The 21,184-nt window shown below is 39.9% G+C and overlaps 1 protein-coding gene across 1 annotated transcript in view; it reads right to left on the reverse strand.

Moving 5' to 3' along the window:
- mtnr1aa (melatonin receptor 1A a) overlaps nucleotides 1–18,813 on the reverse strand; it is a 31,848-nt gene extending 13,035 nt beyond the window's left edge. The window contains exon 1 of the mRNA XM_023417359.2: nucleotides 18,332–18,813. Coding sequence (XP_023273127.1) covers nucleotides 18,332–18,515 — 184 coding nt within the window. The 5' untranslated portion in view covers nucleotides 18,516–18,813. The remainder of the gene's footprint in view (nucleotides 1–18,331) is intronic.
- Nucleotides 18,814–21,184: the final 2,371 nt, after the last annotated feature.

Raw genomic sequence — 21,184 nt, forward strand, 5'->3', positions numbered from 1 at the left:
CACACACACACACACACACACACACACACACACACACACACACACACACACACACAAACATACAAGGACCAACTACAGGGTGGGTTGGATTCCCATTTGCAATTACCAAGCAGCTTGATCTTGTCAGAAGATTGATCCCATTTATGTCAATCAGGTCCCTGGGAAGCAAGTATTTAATGAGGAGTTACTGCCACTCATTATGAAATGAGCACATTCATCGTGCTTCAAGGTCAATGAGGTTATTGTAAAATAAAAACCAAATCTTCTGTAAAACCCAGAATGTTCCTGTTGAAAATTACGATTTTTGAGAACTAATTTTTCCCCCCATAATTTAAATTAAATGTCACTGACATACAGTACAAGACGCTGCTGTAGTAAATATTTACGCCTGGAGCTGAACTTATTTTCAATTAACTATTAATATACTTTATGTTTACGTTGTGGAGGCAGTTTCATACGTGGTGCAAGTTCAGAGCTTATACGCAGCTGATGCCGGGTGTGTATCTGTGAGCGTGTGTGTTTGCTGTTTGCTCCACTTTCTCATGACAGCAGCTGTTTAACTTCAGGATCTAGTTGTGGGTGAAATATTTGCAGCTTGGTATTAGAAACCATAAATCCAGGGTTTTCACCAGCACCTCGTTCACACCTCGAAGCTTGGACAGCCACCAATTCTCCACATACAGCAGATGATGTGTGTGATGAGTCACCGCCTTCAACTTTGGCTTTTTGGAGCTTAAAGCTGCACTAAATGATATTTGTGAAAGATGTCGCTCATGGTGACATACCCACGGAGAATTATCACCTAAATGCAGCTCCACTCAGCTCACCTAAGTGTTTTAGCATCTTTCAGCTAACTGGCTTCTGGAGCGTGCAGCTTTGCTGTTTTCTTTCGCTGTTCTCATCAGCCTCATTCTATCATCGCCTGCAGCTCTGACAAACCCACTGTACACTACCTGCTCAGCAGCAACAAGCATAGAGAGTAGGGGTGGACGATCTGGCAAAAAGATCGTATGCCCATATCACTGTCTTTTTTTTAACAAATTGTGTCACCACCAATTACACTTTTTTTGGAGTACTTGTTTTGTCAGCACTGTTGTTTATTTAGAAGGTGCTAGTATATGTAGTTCATTCGCTGCTGACTAGCTAACCCCCAGCTCCTCCCGCCTTCTCTTGTCCTACGCACGGACTGCAACTCCACTGTCTCGGACTGCAGCTGGTGATGGTGGTTCTTGTTCTGCTCTGGTGGAGAACTGCTACATTTGGCGCTACGCTACGCTAGCGAATGCTGTAGAGCAGAACATGGACTGCCATCACCAGCGGCAGATGGCGGGCTAGCTGTTTAAATGTTGACAATGGGGTGGTTAGCAGCAATGGAACCTTTACAATTGAATATCTAAATATAGCACCTTTTAATGACATGATCTGTACGTTTCATCTGACAAGTAAATTATATGCCAAAGATCGTCCACGATATAAGACCGTCAGATCGCACACCGTGAATACAGACACAGTATTAAGTAAAAAATGCTAATGTTGCTTCGTGTCTGCTTGATGTTGATAAAGACAACTGCTTCAACCTCGACTACTCTACAGGGTGATAATATGTCAGTGTTGTGTTATAGTAGTAGTAGTAGTTATAGTAGTAGTTATTCTGCTACCCTCTACAAGCCAAAAAGAAAACATAGGCGAAGTCTGAATTTGCACAACTACTGGAGCTACATGTGTAAGAGCTGGAGTTCATTCTCAAACATTCTGACACGTTTCATTTTGAGGTGATTAAAGAGGTTGTTGCGACTGTTGCTCTGCAGTCTGCAGACACTTTTATTCTACTCAGCATCCAATTTTTATAAATATAACATTAGGTCTTCTCCATCTTTTACCACCACCTCTTTAACTCTGTCCATCTCCATTTCTTCACTTAACATGCGAATGTGCATTTCATTGAGCATCAAAAGGGGAAGAGTACGCTCATAATCTTCTACTGACCTATCAGTGACACTGCCTGCATTAACAGCCGTACTGGTTAGCATGCATGGAGCTGCACTAATGTTCACAGTGCAATTTAACAGTGACAATCAAAATCCATGGTACATATCTCTACCATTGTGCTGGTTATGAAAATAATCTGTAATGGACAGGGCTGTATGACACTTTTAGGTGATGAATCAGTAATGTAATGAGTTATGTAACTACCCCAAAGCGAACAATCCTTTGTATATTTTGATATATTATTGCTGTTCCCATGGAAATTGAGGTCAGACCAGAGCTTTAGCATCTGTTGAGCTTTATTATATATGATTAGTTTGCGCAGCAGTTATTTCCATCATCCTATCTGACCCCAATTGACCTGAAAGAGCTCAATGTAATCTCCTTATACCATAGCTGGAATTCTTTTTGCATTTTTTTTGATGTCATGTTTTTACTGGGTTTTCAGACTTGCATACCATAAATTTGAGGACTTTGAGCAGATGAGCTGTATTTTATTACTGTGGTTAACGGCTTATCTTACCATTTTTTTTTTTTTTATGAGTGTCACTCTGAGCATAAGCTTTTGACATAGCCTCCAATTTCCTATTTACTACATGTAACAGCACCACTTCAAAGTCACATACACTGCAGCCAGAATGTCATATTCCCACTAATCCCTATATTAAAAAGCCACTATCTTTTTTTTTTTTTTTGCATCACTTGTATTTTCCACATTCATGTGTCTCTCAACCTTGCATCACTTCCTGTGCAGCCATTCCCATCACAATTATGATGACAAGATCAAAAGTTCATTTAAACATTGAGGGGGAGAGAGAGAGAGAGAGTGTGTACAGTCAAACAAGCATATGAGTACAGAAACTGTATCTGCGTGTGGAAAGAAGCTTCATGGACTGGTAGTAAATACACAGAAAAATAAGCATCATCTGTAAACACACACACGGCAGCATCAATCATCCGCCCACGCTTGTCATGCATACCCTCTCTATTCCAGTCCGGGTCTCACACACTCACAAATAGACATACGGTACTGTTCTGCAACAATGACATCAACAAGCTGATAATAGAAAGGGGGACCCAAAGACAACCAAGAGGAGATATGATTCCTTGGACAATATATATATTTTTTTATCATATTCTTATTTTTGTTCGCGACATGGGGCGAATGGACCCTGATGTGTCTGTATTTAGCTTGTGTTTGTTATTGTTTGTGGGGGGGGAGTTAAACCTAAAGGATTTGTAGAAATAAGAAAACAAACCAAATTCAGTCTCGCAAGCATAACTGGAGCTGCAACTAACAAACATTTCCGATATAAAATAATCCCTCGATATTTTTCCAATAAAACAAAGAATTGTTTAGTCTATTCAATGTCAGAAAACAGTGAAGGTTCGTAGGGCCCACAGGGGACGTCTTAAAGAACTTCTTTTGTCTGATCAACAGTCCGAACGCCAAAGTTATTCTTTATATGAATCATAAGAGAATCCTTGCATTTGTGAAGCTGTTAAGTATTTCTTGTGTTGCCCTTAATCGCCAAAAAATAAAAATATAAAAATAAAAAGCAGGCTAATGCAGGTCAAACAATAAATAAATAATTGAATCAATACTGATACATTTTCTGTCGATTGACTTATTGTTTCAGCACAACTACACAACACAATTCACATTTTAGCCTCCCAGAAATTAAACATTCACAACTGAGATCCGTGTATGCCGAGACACACCCAGACACAGCGCCCTGACAGCGTTCGTTCCTCAGCCCCCAATCTTACCCTTGACCCTCAGCTCTATATGTTCACCCTCAAAGGTTCACCCACAGTGAACCTAATTCCACTTCCAACCCTCATTTTATTAGGCCCACCCCAACTGTGAAGATGTGAGGCTCCGTCAAAATGACCTCACTTCAAAAACGACCTCAGTCTGAATCTGAATCTCACACACACACACACACACACACACACACACACACACACACACACACACACACACACACACACACACACAGTAACTTGGTCTGAAATTACAGCACAGGACAGTAATTTGCAGTCTTGACAGGATGATTTAGCTCATGTGAAATGAATGGACACAGATGATGAATGAATGATCAATTACTCATCTCGGATCTGATGATATTGTATTTAAGGCTCCGCACTAAATAACTGACAGCATTTGCTGCTGCTTTTTCTGAAACTTAATTGAATTACAAAAGAAGGGGAGGACAGATTCTCATACTCTGCTTTCACCAAAATTTGATGCACAGTTCTCGTTTTTCACCCTCAGGGGGAAAGCTGCTCGCATCCGTCGGCAACATCATCACCCCAACCCCGTGGGTACATCACCAGCTATGCATCTCTCCACACCAGTTCATGTAACTTTCCCATCCTAAGAGAACATCTGTTCTGATGTAACCATTTGATATAACGGAAGTCTCCACTTTGGTTAGATCAAATCTAGTGCAGGGGATTTTTTTTAACATAACCTTGACCCCGAAACTGGGGAGAATTTTATATTATTGTGAAAACACCAACTTAACTTAGCTTGCCCTGTGCTCCTTTGACTATTCCAGTCCTAATATGATGATCTCAGGGGGTAATATGATGATACGATAGGTGGTAAAATCTGTCTGATCAAGTCGAAAAATATTTACAGGTTCGCATTTCTGAATTCTTTTGTTTGTCTGTCAGAATTGTTCAGTTGTTCATCTGTGACTTTGTACATGAGATTAGAGCTGAATCAGCTCAATTAATCCTTTTAAGTCATTTTCAAGCAAAACATTCCTTTTCCATTTTATATCATTGTAAACTGAATATCACTGGTTTGGTATGGGACCAAAAACAAGAAACCTGAATATTTTTTCTTTATTTTTAGATTTTAAAGGCTGAACAATGAATTGATCATTAATCATTAGTTGCTTCATAATAATTGCTTTCATAATCAAAACATGCAGATGCAATGTTTGTTAAGTATAAATGCTGTACAGTACAGCCACAGCAAACAGCAAGGAGCTGCAACATATTGCAAAGTTGTAATAAATATACTACATGCTATGCTAACTACATTACATATGGACATGGAAAGGACTTGGTCATTTCTGATCCCTTATCTATTCTTCTAGTGGGTTCCATGTTTCATCAAATCCAGGTATGCCCCGATATTAACACTAGTTAATGTTAATGCTAATGTTAGGTTAAATTTTTCTCCAAATTTGGAAAAACACTTTAATCGCACTGTGGTCCTGCTATTGGCTTTGAGAGGTTGTTGGCGGTCGCATCAATCCTTTCCTTTAACCTGTTTTTTTTTTACTTTGTGCCACCCAGGTACCTCCAACATCATATTTCACCATTAGCTAGCAAAAGCACTCATCTATTTTCATGGCATGAATTGTCACCAAATGTCAAAGCATAACAGTGGTATAGCCAAGTTTTTAGTATAGGAAACACTGCATGGTGTTCAGTACAGTACAATGTACCCAGAGCCTTTATTATCTTGATTATCTCTGCCATGGCTAAGGTCCCACTTCCTGACATTAAAGCTCCATTAAGAGATTTCTGATATGGACAATGAACCAAACCACAACTGTATAATGTGAAATGGTTCCCACCGTGAATCAGCACAGCTTTAATCAGATTTTAGCTGTGTTTTCTCTCATCATTTTGGTTCCTGAGCCTGTGTTTAAACTGTATGGCAAAGAGCTGAAGTAAACAACAGAGCTAAAACAAGAGAATGTTGAGCATTGACATATAGAGCAGCCACAAACAAGACTCCAAGACTCTTCTGAATTTTTAAGAAAGCAGTTGTTTGCTAACATTATCATTTCAGGAACTGTGTTTCTGTTGTTTTCACTTAATACAATTATATGTAATTTTGGGCAATGCTCAAACCTTAACAGAGGAGCTGACAGCATCAGAACTAAACAATTGTCCAGAATCAAACAATCTGGGAGCAGCTGGCTCTGAATGGAAAAATTCTTAAATGCCATCCCTAATGACCTCGTATTTAATATGCTGTTATTGTGCAATACTATCAACAAAAACACCATCCTCTCATTAATACTCAGAGCAGATATAGAGGGTGTTCCTGGGATGTCAAAAGATGCAGTCTGCAAAGTATGATCGGCAGAAAACAACCATCAAGTCAACTAAATATCATCCCTTATTCACACAAAGAAATTCAGTGTTACTGTTATTGTGACCTGTGATATGTTCTAATTTGTGTGACCACTGAACTTCCCATAAACTTTTCTTAGCTACTTTTACTTGAGTCAGTGAACAGCAACCACAGCAAAACAATCTGTCACTGCATCACGCACAGCACTTCTAGTTAAAATTAGAATTTATAAGATATTAGGACGACTATGGCAGCAGAGTCAGCAAAGAGGTTTTTAATAAATGTCCCAAAGCAGCAAGATATCATACATATCTACTCCCATCTCCCATTTTATCACACTGCAATGATTTCCATAAAATATATCATTATTTCTTCATAATACTACATGCCACATGAGTTCACTCTCATATTCTCAGAGAAGCTGAGGCTTAAGACTAGGTCACTGAGCACTGAACAGCATGAACATCTAACTTCCTACTGCATAATTCTCTTTTTGCTTTTGGACGGCACCCAAAGAATGCTGGAATGAGCCCAAGTGATGTGTGAATGTCTCTTAAAGTGTGACAAAATACACTCATTTAGACAATAATCACAGGGAGCATGTTTAGGGGTCATTAAAGGAAAGCATACTGCGATGAGGAAATCACACACACAAAGCTCCTGCTCATTAGAGGGACGCCTAGGACTCGACTAATTACTTTTACGAACGTGACAGGCCACGAAGAATGTGTCATAATCTGCCTCTTGAGAATTAGTGTGCACCTCTGCACTGCTAACTGTGACTCGTCTTATTAGAAGAGGGCTGCTGAAAAGCTCTGACTGCTCTCTCAGAACTCTGCAGGTAAAACAAAGTGCAGGAGTCGCTGACACTCCATATATCCTCAATAAGAGCCCACGTCTTTACAACGGAGCCAGTTATATAAAGTGGAGATTGAGTTAAGTGAGCTTAAATGATGCAAAACAGAGACAAAGGGAAACTAAATTGGACTCTAGCAGCATAATAAAGATCTAATAATGGAAATATTCATTGGCGATTAGATTGAATTAAATGGATGAGTTAATGATAGGATTGGCTGTTGGATAACAACATATCACTGCACAACAATAAGTATTAAATACGTGGATGACTGAGCGCACAGAGCCAAGCACTTCCAGCCACCTTTCCCCATACATACGGCGTATTGAAACAATAACAGACGAGTTTCACATTATCTACATAAACATCTGTCAGTAGATGTAGATGTCGGCTGATAAGTAAGAGCAAAGTGCAGAACAGAAATGCCAAATATGTTTGAGATCAGCATCAGCTGGTCACAAATGTTAGACACACTTTTTTAAACCTGCATTAACCTATTTTATTTTTCACTTGCTTACTTAGTCATCCAGTAAATACAGAGTGATATTACTGACTACCAGACAAATATAAGTCCAATGCACTCTTTAGCTCTGGATTTGTTCACCACCAACTCTTTGGACAATCCCTGTAACTACTAAATGCACCACTATGTTCACAAGCTAGTCACTAAATCTTTTTAACCAAAACAGTACAATCATGAGCCATAAACCCACAACAATGAGCTAAAAGAGGCTAATACGCTGCACAGAGCCGAGGGGAACTGTGCAGAGTTGGGTGATAATTCTCTCTAAATTTGATGCTACAAGTGGCCCCTGCCATATTATACATAGTCATTTGAACCACTGTTAATAAAAAAAAAAAGATTAAAGCAGCTTTAATATATCATCATTACGAGAGCCCCATGAAATTACCAGATTGTTTTAAACTCCAGTATCCAGTATCAGGGGCACTGTTCACTATTCAGCTGACTTCATTTCAAACAACAAGCTTTAGTAATTAAATATTGGACACACAACACAGAAAATGAGATTGTTAACAATCTTACTGACAAACTACTGACTTCAAATTGAGTAAAATCTTGTACTTTACTGTTTGTGGACTGATTTAAAAGTCCCATCGTCAGTCTGTTCCAAAGTGAATCTGAAGACATGAGAACATTTCTAGCTATTACATAACGCAATAGTTTACAGATTTCTGAGGAAATTCAGGATGAATCTTGTCTTGTGCAGACTGAACTGTGCAGAACAACCGTGTCTTCATGAATACTCTTCTTTTTCTGTCTCTGAACAACAAAACATGATCTTACCATTTGTTATCTCCTGAGAAATTTACATCCTGTTTTCATTGTCTGACAGAGCTTTTACAAGTGCTGCCTAAATTCTGACACCTCTAGGCCTATACTCCAAAATTAGTTGCTATTATCAAATAAAAGACTTGTTTTCCTATTTTAGACTTGGCATGGTTTGAACCATGTTACTAATTTCACACAGACAACATGCACCCCTCTACCCTCAGGATTATTTTTAGCATGCAATGCCCCTCCCTTCTTTGCTTTCTAGTTAGTCAAATTGTTATTTTTCAGGACAGTGCTGCGTCAGTCTCAGTGATAAATCACCGTGCTGAACCCAGAGACAGTGGTCTGATAAGGCTGAATGGGGCAGTGTTCGCAGAGCTACATCAAATGGCATTCGTGTGTCTGCCAAAATAATCATCATTACATGCCATTCAACCGAATCAGCCCATTGGCTCATAAAGAGTGACAAAGCTTTCTGATTGAGCGCTTTGCTTGTTAGTCAACCGTGCTCTGTTCTTTAGACCTATTAATGATAAAATAACAAATAGGGATAACGCAGGAGGAATTTGGACCATAATGAGGTCAGTTTGTGTGTTAAATTACATCTGAGGAGGACTGGACTGAGCCTGCATATTTTTCTGTTTTTCATCAGTGTCCCGCTTTAACAGTCATACAATCTGACGCGTTCACAGCTGGAAGCTGCTGAGTCCAACCACAGTCTTCCACTGTTTGCCACTGAGTAGAAATGGTGGACTAAGTGCTTCAGTCAAGGGCACCTTGAGCGCAGAGGAAAGCGTTTTCTTGCCTCCCCCATTCTGCTTCTCTCCACTCAACTCAAACTGGGATTCAAACACCCTTCTCATCACCAGCCAGCATCTCTAACCTCTGAGCTTTTGCAGCCTTGTGTGTGTGTGTGTGTGTGTGTGTGTGTGTGTGTGTGTAATCAAATAGTTACCGCTCTACAGTAAGCACTCTACAGTATGCATGTGCTATGCATAGTTCCCCTTGGATGAGCATTAGGTTTTACTTGATCTCACTGCCCTAAGCTTCCCATGTGCGTCATCCCGAGCTCCCATCAAGCAGAAAGAAGTTTCACTGTATAATATTGTAAATGATTAAAAATAGTATGGAAAGGGGGAGGGAGGGTATAGCTTGAGTGGGGGGATGGAATCTTGAATGGCTGCAAAAATGCTCTCTTGTATGTGTAAGTATTTATAAACTATGTGTCTTCCTTTTGAAGTTACACTCTTTCCTTTTGAGTGTGTGATACGGACACAAACAGACTGAGAGCTGGGGGAGGGGGTCGTGACAAAGCGGACCAGATGCCAGACGCCTGTTCTTGTTAAATTCGACCACGTCAGGCCGGTCATTGTTTAACACTTATCAAAAATAACTCATTTTTTGCCCACTTGGCCATTATATAATCTGGAATCCACAGGGTTTGTGCGATAACCGTCTTATTGCCTGACTGGCTTGATGCAAAGCGCTATTGGCAGAATTCCTCTACAGGTATGCAGTCTGACAACATAACATCCTTAGAGAACGGTGGGGGTGTTGGATCAGAGTGATACAAACAGACAGGGTGTCATGGAATATGAAGCCTAGAAGGTCAAATTTAAGTGAAAAGAGAGAAAATATATATATCGAGTGTGCGTGCGTGAGGGTGAGTAAACTTGGGAGGAAGAGAAGCACAAAGAAGGTGATAGACTTGAGATAAGGCACAGTAAAAAAAATAAATAAATAAAAAACTTGGTGAGGGGAATTCCAAACACTGAGCAGAAACAAAGAAACAGAGAGGTTTCTTTTCAGAGGAGAAATGTGGAAAAACACAGCCTACATCATACAGTTGATGCAAACCATATATACAGAGTGCATTACTGCAGGCAGGCTTGTGTGTACAGATAATCCTGCAAAATATTAGAAAATCACGAAATTGTCTAGAAGCTGAGGCACCGTGCAAAGAGGCTGCTGAGTCAAATGAGCGCTTGCTGGGTCAATTTTTCTTTCTCAGATGACCCTGGAAAGAGGCCTAAACCCAGCAGGACAATATGGCACCTGCCAAGACTTGAATAGTCAGGTCAAATGGAGAAAAACAAGACAGCTTTTTGCTGAGCAATTTTCCAATGATTGTCACTATTAATGTCACAAAAAAAAAAGAAAAAAAAGGATAAACCCAGTCGCCCATGGTGGAAGCAACAAACTAACATGACATGAAATGGCAATTCTCAGAGTAAAGAAATAAGCCGCTGTCTCTTTCACTGTGCGTCTGCTTTGTATGACAGGCTCGCACCAAACTGCTGCCTCCTTCTTCTTCTGTTTATCTCCACTATCATGTACTGTTGTGAACCTTTCTCCCTTGTTGTGTCTGAGAGCGAAAAGGCAGCAGCAAACAACCCAGACAAGGTTGGCAATGATAACATCATGCACACAATCCCAGCAGCGGACCCACAGCCGCACACATATCTGCTACCTAATTAGATACATGTGTGATCTCATGTTTTGAGTTTTAATCCTTATGAGAGCCACAAAAGCCCCCTGACAGGAAATCTGTACAAAGTAGATCTGCAAGCCCGAGCATAATTAATGAAAACGTACAAAGTCTCTTACATGTTTCGGGATTTGCAGGGAAAAGCAATGGAAGAAGTGGTTAATGCTGACTGTAAGTTATCAGGTGCAGAGCAGCCTTGGGGCACGCTAGCAGGCGCGCCTTTTTTTCGTGTCCTGGCTGACAGTAGAGGCATTAACTAATCTATAGCTGGGAGTTAAGTGCCTCATGAGTAAAAGAAGGAAATCTTTATCCTCTCCCACTCAATGTTCATTTATTCAGCTTGGGCAAACTATGAATTAATTGCAAAGTCATGACCTCCTGGCTGTTGTGGGTTCCCAATTAGACCGTGTTTTTCACCCACTGAGCCCTTTTTTCTTTCAGTTCTTATACTATTAAGCTGCTCCACCACACTGTGCCGCTCCGACGCTTGTCACAGCAATCACCGCGGAAACTGACAAACCCGGTGAGCAGCTACGACTCCTGTGCCTTCACGTATGTTAGAGAGCAGCTAGGATGATGGCACGACACAAAACCAAATAAGGATTTTAATTAAATGCTGCAGTGTTTGTGTGACCTCTTGTTTTTTCTTCAATATTAACGATCCTGGGGATAAATACTCAGGATGGTATCACATTCAGAACCAATATTTCAATGAAGTGGAACAGCAGGAAAAATGTGACTGCCCTGAGATTGTGTTTATTTTATGAGGCATATAATCTGATAATGTCTTGGCAAAGAGAAACATACAGTAGATAGAGTGTAGTTCTTCTTATGTCAACTTTAGCACACACTCATTCTCCCTAACCTTTGGCCTTTTTCAGTTATTGAAGGCCCCTTTAATAACTTAATCTTTGAGGCCCACTTGAACCCAAACTAAATACCATTATACTTCATGGAAAAGCTGAATCTGCCTCATGCACAAGAGAAACTTTTGATCCCTTCCATTCATGCTTTATAAAACATAAAAATACTCTGCTTTGAATAATAATTTGTGCCTGTAGAAGCCAAATCTTTCATGTCAAGATTTTGTGCAAATATTATGTTGCCCCGTAAGATATTCAATTTGGTAACATAATTGTGCTTTGCATTTAACTCACACAATATGAACTCCATGCCCTTTTTCCTTCCCATGTTTCCCCTTTACCGCTCCTTACCTTGGAGGTTTTCAGGTAGAGCGGTTTCACATAGTTTTGACTGCACGTTATTGTCCTTTTTTTCATTCCATCTAAAGGCGTATAGAACTTTTATTGTTTATTTTCTAGCTTTCATGAGGGAACATACTTTGTTCTCATAATAAATGTTGTTTATTTTATAAATACTATTGGATCACTTTGTTTTTCTTGTGATCGCGTCTAACTGAACACATCATACCTGGAGTCTCGAGGCAAGGGTGCATTGCAGGATTGTCTTTACAGTGTCTGATATGGTTTCTCCAAGTTCAAATACCTTGTCCACGGGAGGTTTCAAGCTTCCACATAAGACTTGCACATCTTAAATTCAGATTTAAAGTTATAATCCTTAAAATTTCATGCCACCAAACCCGATTTCTCTGTAATAGCCAATCAATGAATTTACGTGCAGGAAGTATCTCTGGAGTACACCATTCCCATGCTGGATGAGGGATTCACAGGCTACAGCCATGTTTTTCAGTCATCTGTCTTATGCGCATCTGAAGGAACAGAATCACGTTATCAAGACAGGCCAGGTAATAGCGTGGTTTATTTTTTGCTATACGCTCAAAATATGTTTATGTTTCAAGCCTGTTTCCTTCCTTTTTACATACCTGACTATAATGTTAATTAGATGAGTAGGTGAGATTCAGCACCTTACAACTCATTACTGTGCCGGAACGTATCATGTGTTTAAAAGCATGGGGGCTGCTGCTCTGCTAAGATGGTGCTCATGCTACTCCTCCTGTGTAGAGACAAATTCAGCCTCCCTGTCTAATGTTCCCTCTTGTTACACAGTGTAAGACCTGTAATAGGTTACTGCTGATGTAAACTGATCATCTGATCATCACTCCCAGCTTAATAATGTACCATGCCAAAAAGCAAAAGTCATCTCAAACTGGTTTCATGAACATGACAATGAGTTCAGTGTACTCTCTCAAACTCTGCAGTGAAAACATCAACGTCAAGGAATAACAAACAAAACACAGTTTTGAGTTTAACAAAAAATGTGATACCACATGTTGTTCACTGTCCTTTGTTTAATACAACAGGTTGTACAACACACACTTGCCTTGATCACGGTGTGCAAAATTTATTTTTCTACAACAGTTAAACTTCCTAGCCATATAGTTGGTATACATTCACAGCTCCTGTCCCTTATGATGCTTCCGCACACGCACTGCAACCCTGAACTTATCTGCACATTACTCAGAGGAACTGTATGTGAGAGCGTAAACATCCGAATCCGTTGGACTGGACATTAAAGGTCCCATATTGTATTTAGTGACATTTCCATGTCTTTTTGAATATAAAGCAGGTCTAGGTTCTATATTAATACAGTGAAAGTATCAAAGTGCTCAGTCCTCAGAGAAATGCACACAGCCTGTATTCAGAAACTGAGCCTTAAAATGAGCTGTCAGGAACAGCAGTCACCGCTCTCAGCCACGCCCCAAGCCCAGCCCCACCTGGACCCACCATCCAACCTTGCAGGATTTGGAGTGTTTACCTGAACCTGCTATATTTTTATTCAATCACTTTGAAATCAGTCAGCCAATCAGAACAGAGGCTAAATGACCTGTTGTTGCAAGAGCACCAGAGAGAAGCCTGAGAGAGGAGCTGTAAAACTACATTGTGATGGTTTTTGGTAGCCTACTTAAAACCACAACTATATCTCCTTATGGATTATCAACACTTCAAATACGTAAAATATGGGACCATTAAACAGACTGCCAGATCCATAGTACAAAGTTCATGTAATGCCCTATTGAGCAGGTCACTGTCTGGGGAATTCACAAGGTACCATGAAGAAGAAGAAGAAGAAGAAGAAGAAGAAAAGTTACTTACACAAAGACACCAATGAAAATGTTTGACTGGAGAAGACGACGAGATTCGAAATTCTGTCAGTAAGGGCCATAACACCAAAATCGTCAGACAACCGTGAACAAAACATTGCGACTTCTGCAGTGCACGCTCTACACAGAGGCCTCCCCTCACCTAAACCAAATGGAGTGTTTTCAGTAGCTGAGACACAGACAATCTCCTGTTGTGTATGAAAGGGAGTTCATATGAGAAAACAACTTCAGTCACTGTTAGTGAAACTGTAGCAGAGTGAGCCAAAGCGGGCACAGCAGGGTTCACAAAGAGGCAGCCTTGTCATCAGAGGTGGGAACACATGATACAGCCACCCGATATTGACACTGCTGGCAGTGGATACATTATGCAGTGTAGCTTGACAATGCCTTACACATTTTCAAAGACATGGCTTCTCTATGTTACTGAACTCATCTTCATCTAGATTTTACAATTTACGTTTTTTTGAAGTGGTGTTTAGCCATGCAGAGAACACACAGTTTTAGAGAGTAGTAAATGCAGCCATTCAGGCGGCAGGTGTCGCGGATGGTTCCTAGGCACAGCATGCATTGAGAAAATTATATTGTTGGACAACTGCACTGGGGATACCTGATTTTTTTTTTTTTTTTTTTAGGAGAAAATAGTACAGAGAGGCCAGGTATGTCATATGCAAGTGTATCATTAAAGTTAATAAAAAACAGCTTGGGACCTACTTTCAACTTAGCAAAGAGACCTCAAACTGACTTTTGAATTTAAATAGAAATCAGCGTTCAGCTTGTCAGAGACGGGACACGAGTACATTCTTTCTTTTAGCTTTGTTCCAGTATAACAAATTCAACTCAAGAAACTCTCTTTGGTTAAATCATTGCTGTGCAATCTTGATACAGCTATGTGAGGCCCTGATTAACCCTGGTCTACAGGATTACAGTTTCTCACAAAACAAGTCTTTCAAATGGCTATCCTCATGATGAAAATAAAACAGGACGCTGCGAAAGCAACATCTACTGTACAACATCTACAGAAGAGGATTTGTTTTCTTTTCATAGTCAACTCCTCTATTAAGCTCCACAGTTCGGAGCTAATTTCCGTTTAGAATCTCCCAACAAAGCCAATGGATATTTAGAGAACTAAAACATTGATTTTAACTGGAGACACATGCAAATGCCACTTAATTCTGCATTAATGCCTGAATATTTTCATTACCCTGAGAGCAATACTACTGTACCAGACACTCTAGAGGTGTACTGAACGATTCCAAATAACATTCTGCCGACACACAGTCAAGTCACGCAACCCCAAAAAGGATAAACTCCGAAACAGACAGCCCTGCTCCAATGTGGAGCGCTTTGGTTTATTTTGCAGCAGAGAATCTCAGCACACTAAGGTATGAGCTAAAGCTCGTCTTTGTCTGTCACTTCAGCCTGTGATTGGTACAGTAGGCAAGTCACTGTTTAAACTTCCTGTGCTGTTGAACCTGAAAGTTTCAGCTTTGAGAATGATATGTACAAAGAAAACAGGGATGGTGTGACACAATTAAGACTTTCCAGATATTCTACAGACATCTCGCTCCCTTTGGTTCTCATGAAAAAGAGGATGATACCGTTATTTTCTAATGAATATTGCTGGAGATAGCCAGGTCGCTGTACTGGACAAGGACTGCTCAGATTTTCCACTTTGCCAAGATGCTTAAAAATTAAAATTAAAATTAAAAATTCAAATGTTAACCCCTTTTCACAACACGTCAAATCAGTTTATGGCCGTCTGTGACATACAAGATACAAACAGCTCTGGATCTAACATGGAGGAGAAGCTAAGAGTCTCGTACCACAACCTATGCGAAGAAATGATGTTGCATGGCATGTCAACAATCACAGGTTTGGTTTTCTCCTCTATTTTCGTCAATAAAAGCTACATAAACCCACCTCATGTAATATTTCATGATCTAATGTCGCACAACAGCTAGCCAAAGCGGTCAGCTACCACATTACCTCATTGCAATCTTTTGTTTTTTTCTTCAGCATGGATTTAAAATTTGATTTATCTACAACAGAACAGGTACATTTAACATGATTTATTGGCAATGAAGTCATTCTGTATCCAGCCATGCAGCTTCAAACCGCTCACCATGTGTTGTTGGCTTCACGCTCACTCGCTCACTGGCCATTTCGTGCGCTGATGAAGGCCATGCAGAGACAGGAGTGCTGCTGCTGCTGCTGCCTGCAATATGTGACCACGACGCCTGCCAGCTTTTCCAATGAGTATAGTTCTTCCTCATTATTTAATTCATCACCTTGTTGTTGGACTGCTGTGCAGTCTCTAACAACATTTAGTTCTTGCCAAGAAAGTTTATGCCCATTTGTTTTTCCACAGAGGAGATTTGATTTATTTGACAACAGGAAAAGGAATTCTTTGAGGATGGAAAACGCGGCAGTTAAAACCTATTCCTGAAGGTTTAGACTGGTGCTCCGCCCGAGTCAACTCTGTGGCTGCTTTTGAAATAATAATTTGCGGCATCAAATTCCCTGATAAGGTCCAGTAAAACGAACAGTAACGGCCCGCCTGCCATCAAAACATTCCAACAGTGATGAAAGTATGAATGGAAAAGTTTTTACACCAATCAATATGTCTGCCAATTTGCCAATGGCTGATTGAAGAGAAAATTGTAAGAGCCTTAAGTTAGGCATGCATGTCTCCAGACCTTGAATGGAAAGTGGCAAATGCACTTCAAAAGGCATGAATTTGAGAAACCATGTCATCAGCCTACGTAAGCCTTATCAGTATTCATGGACAGTTTTGCAAAACACAATTAAGCTGAGGTTTTTATTTTGATCCTCAGACATTTTTCTTATAGATGCCGGGTCGGAATTCTGTGTGGCAAAAAGAAAATTGAATATCCAATGGAGTGAATAAAAAAATGGTAATCCCAGCTAGAAATGCTCAACCATATAAAACATTAAAGTGGAGATAATATAAGTTAACTCCATGCTTGATTGAATTCCTGCTGCTGCTGCATTATGTCCTCCTTACATGTAATTAACTATAATTAATGGAAAGACTTCAAAGATACAGTTTCCTAAATATATCTCTCCTCTTGTCTCATACTTTGCTTCACAATTTAACATGCAATACCATAACTTACAGAAATCACACGTTTTCAGTTTCAGAGATAGATTCTTTTTCAAGACAGCTAAGGCAAAAACTGTGTTGTCAGCAGCTCTGTGAAAATAGTCAAATCCAGGGTAACTATGGCAGAGTTGCATGTGCGCTTTATCATGTATTGATTATCATAAAGTAATGGCAATTTGCAAGAATCTCAGTGAGAGGCAATCACATCCTTGTACATCCTGGATATCACTTAGTATTCCCCGCAGGGGATCTCCACTCTCTTATCCACATGATGGAAATCTATTCTGACCCTAACATTTCTGCAGTGAGTGAAATGGTAATGTCAGGAGTGTATTAAGCAAATCACCCTACTACAGCCTCCAAATAATGACAACCATTATAAGTGTAGCTGCCAGTTAGTGTGTGCAGACCTGAGCACGACAGAAGCCTCTTGGGTTTTCGCAGCAGCGCCCTGTCCTCTCTGAATATCAAATCATGAGCGTTTTACCACCTTCACTCAGCAAGATAAACACTGCTTAGTCAATCTTGTCCAAACTGGGGGGCGCACAATTTAATCCAAACCCCTTATCTTAATTACATTCACGTCCAAGTGGTGTGCATAAAAACACACACGTGGCTCAATGTTCCATCGTCGACCTGCTAATAATTTAAAAATTCAGTTGTCATTATCATTATTAAATAAAATCTCCTGACTGGAGTCACATCGATAGTGGAAAAGCCTAGGAGGCATCAGTCTAAGCACCGCTGGGATGCGCGCCGGGCTTTCCCCGTGGCTTCAGACAGTGTCAATAATTACTATAGTGTTTCTCTTCGCTTTTACTCTCTGAACGTGCTTAGCTGCCCGTGTACTTGGTGTAGGTCAGTGAAATTATATCCGCTTCAAAAGTAGGCTATAGCAAGTGGAGGTCGATTTGAACTGTCCATTTACAGTAAGCCTATATATATATATTATACAATAACCTCAGAATACATTTAAGAGCATAAAAATATATGTGGCAGTTGTATTAAAATGATACAAGATAACAAAAAACAGTGACCTTAATGGGAGGTTGTACTGTGTCGCGAGCAGCATTTTCATGCTGGCTCGGCTTTAACGACCAGCTCACAGGAAAAGATGGACAACCGTTAAAATGACAAAACAAACAAAATTCTCATCCGTGATGATAACAGAGCGCCTGAGCAAGAGAGGACGTCAGCTTGAAGACGCGAAACACTTCAAAAAAGTGTGTTTTAACCTTGAGAACCCGCACATACAGGGTTGTTGTCACTTTAAAAATGTTAGGCTGGAGTTTTTATTTTGGTTTTTTTTTTGTAATTCAGCAGAGTGCAGATCACGCGCGCGCGCCGCTCCGTCGCCACGGACGCACGCGCACACTTTTCCCTGAATTTCACTCACCTGCGTTCCTGAGCTTCTTGTTCCGATAAACGGAGAAGATGACCAAGAGGTTGCCCAGGATGTCAACAACGATGGTGAAGATGAGGAAGCAGCCCAAAGTTGTGGTAACCCACGGCGGGCGGTTCAGGACGGTGTCACTGGGGTCTGGCGAGGAGCTGTTCAGGTGAGACCCATTTATAACCATTGTATACACTCACTGAACTTTCTCAACTGAGCCAAATTCAACGTGCCGTCCTAAAGCCTGGATTTCACAGACGCCGGTGATGGGATACTAAAGCCTCCCGCGGCTTTCATCTTCATCCTCTCCACGCGCACTTCTCCCTCTTCTTCTTGTACTTCTTCTCTCCCGCGTGGACTTCGCCCAGCTGCCGTGGATCAGCTCTGGTAGTCTCCTCTCTGTGGTCGCTTCGGTGTCACTTCTGCGCCCGTGTGCCATTCACTTTGTCGGTACGCATGTGTGACATGAAGCCGCAACTTCAAACCTTCCCAGCATGTGATCAAACAGTTCGGAGAGGAGCGGGTTTTATTTCCAGGGAGAAATACTGTCGCTTGGTGGCCGAGAGGAGGAAGAGCAGTTCTACTGCTCGGAAAAGCTTCCTACTTCTTTTCATTTACCAGAAGCGTGTTCATTCATGGCTTTACGGCCTCCCGCTTTGCTTTATTTCACCCCATTCATTATTATTTTTGAAGAATCATTCATGTTTTTTTTATCTGTTTCAGGAAAACGCCCCAATACTCAGTAACACATTAGGAAACTGTCTTATTGTCGCCTATAGGCTATAACAAACTGGTGATTGAAGGTCATTCTGTCTTTAAATTATCTATAATCCACAACTTATGCTTTGTCAACTTTATTTTGAGGCGTTGAAATGTGTTTTACATACGATTCAACACTGCATTTAGTCTGTATAGGCGATATTATTGGCCACAGTGAAACCACTGACCCTCCCACTGTGCAGACTTAAAATATACAGAAATACTAAGATTTTTGTGTGAGCTTCCATTGTTGGAGTGGCCATTATGCTATTGTTTGTATTGTAAGTTAATGATGTTCACAATAAATGGGTCAAATCCACCCCAACCCCCCCAACCCCCCCAACCCTCCTCTACACACACAGAGTTTCTGCAGCCTATTCCCGAGCTGTCTCATTACATGACAGATTGTCATAATAAAAAGGTAAAACCTCATTTTATGATTTTATTTCGATCTGCAGATTTAAGGATACTGAAACATAATAATGCTTTGCAAAGATGAAGCCAATCAGTCAGTAGTCATGACCCCAGCCCCCACCCCTTTAACACAGGATTTTTAATTATGAAATACAATAGAGCTGAACCGTTTATAGATCAGCAGAATAATAAATCATTAATAGTTTAAGTCATTTATCACAAAAGACAGCTGTTTTCAGCCTCTTAAATATGGAGATTTATTTTATATCACTGAAATGAAATATCTTTCCCATATTTCTGACATTTTAAAGACTAACCAATGAAACAATCAAGAAAATGATCCCAAATTAACTGATAATGAAAATTATTATTCGGTGTAGCCTTAACATACTGTAGTTTTTGACTGTATGAAATGAAGCAGTGCGCCAAAGAGTGATTGTTTAAGTATGTTTCAGAGGACTGAAAAGAAAGCATCACACATAAATTCAGACAGAAAAGCAAACATTAGAGAAATGTCTGAAAAAAGTGTAGCAGGCAGTTGTTTTTCTACTTTCCTATCCTGTTATTCATATTATTTTGTATCATTTGCCTGAAAATCATATCTTGTGACCTCTTGGAGCTCACCCCTTAATGACCTGTACTGATTGTACTGACAGACCCACGAGTCACTGACAGACACTTATCGTTAACTTATCCTTTAAGTAAATCTACAATAATCATTACACTTTACCATCAATATGATAAATAGAATTGTCAATATGTTTTGCTTTTGTCAGTGCCAAATCAATTATTTACCCACTGTGTAGTCATGACAATGAACAAGCAACATGTGAAATCTATTTATTCAGCACCCTCATTTCAATAAGGTTTGTTATGTTGTCTGTATCCTCAGCTCTCACTGAAAAGAAAAAAAAACACTTGGCCTTGTTACATTATTCACCAAGATACCCACAGCTGCTAATGTTAAGCTGTTGAGAGCCAAACACGCACTTTCTGAAAAGCGCCGACCTATTTGTCTGTATGAAACCACATCAACACACAAATTAATTAAAAAAAAATAAATAAATAAAAAAAAAAAGTTTAAAACTGACCATTGGTAATAGTGAGTCATTCTAGTATCACAACATCTGCAGCTAATTTTTATATAACAAAAAATATATATACAGTATATAAGGAAAATGTTTCTCCTGAATCCAATTCTTTCTTTTGAAGTCACCAAGTTCTTTTTATCAACATGTGTACATGTTTCACTGATTTCAAGGGTAACTGCTTTTATTCTGAAGAGACACATCTTTGTCCCTTTCTGTTTCTCAGAACATTATGTTACTCAACAATGTCCTAAAATTATTAGTCATAATAATCCTGTGCTGCCCTTTGAACCCTTCCTTTATCCTTTAGCCATTTCATTGCTTCTTGCCATATCATTTTAAAGTACAAACAGCTCATTATTATAATAAATATTATAATATTTGTGAGTTTCATTCAAGCAAAACTTGATCATTATCTCTCCCCATTCAGTCCTCTATATTACATTTCAGGTCAGTCTGTTCTTCATACTGAACTACTCTGCTATCAGACATGGATCAGCAAACTCAGAAATCTGTATTGCATTCGAGAAACACATTAGAGGAACAAAAAAGCCTGCTGTATATCAGAATAAATTGGAGGGAGGGAAAAGAAGCA

This window comes from Seriola lalandi, unplaced genomic scaffold (genome assembly GCF_002814215.2).
Source record: "Seriola lalandi dorsalis isolate HSWRI2012SDOR001 ecotype SW California unplaced genomic scaffold, Sedor1 jcf7180002054574, whole genome shotgun sequence".
NCBI lineage: Eukaryota > Metazoa > Chordata > Actinopteri > Carangiformes > Carangidae > Seriola > Seriola lalandi.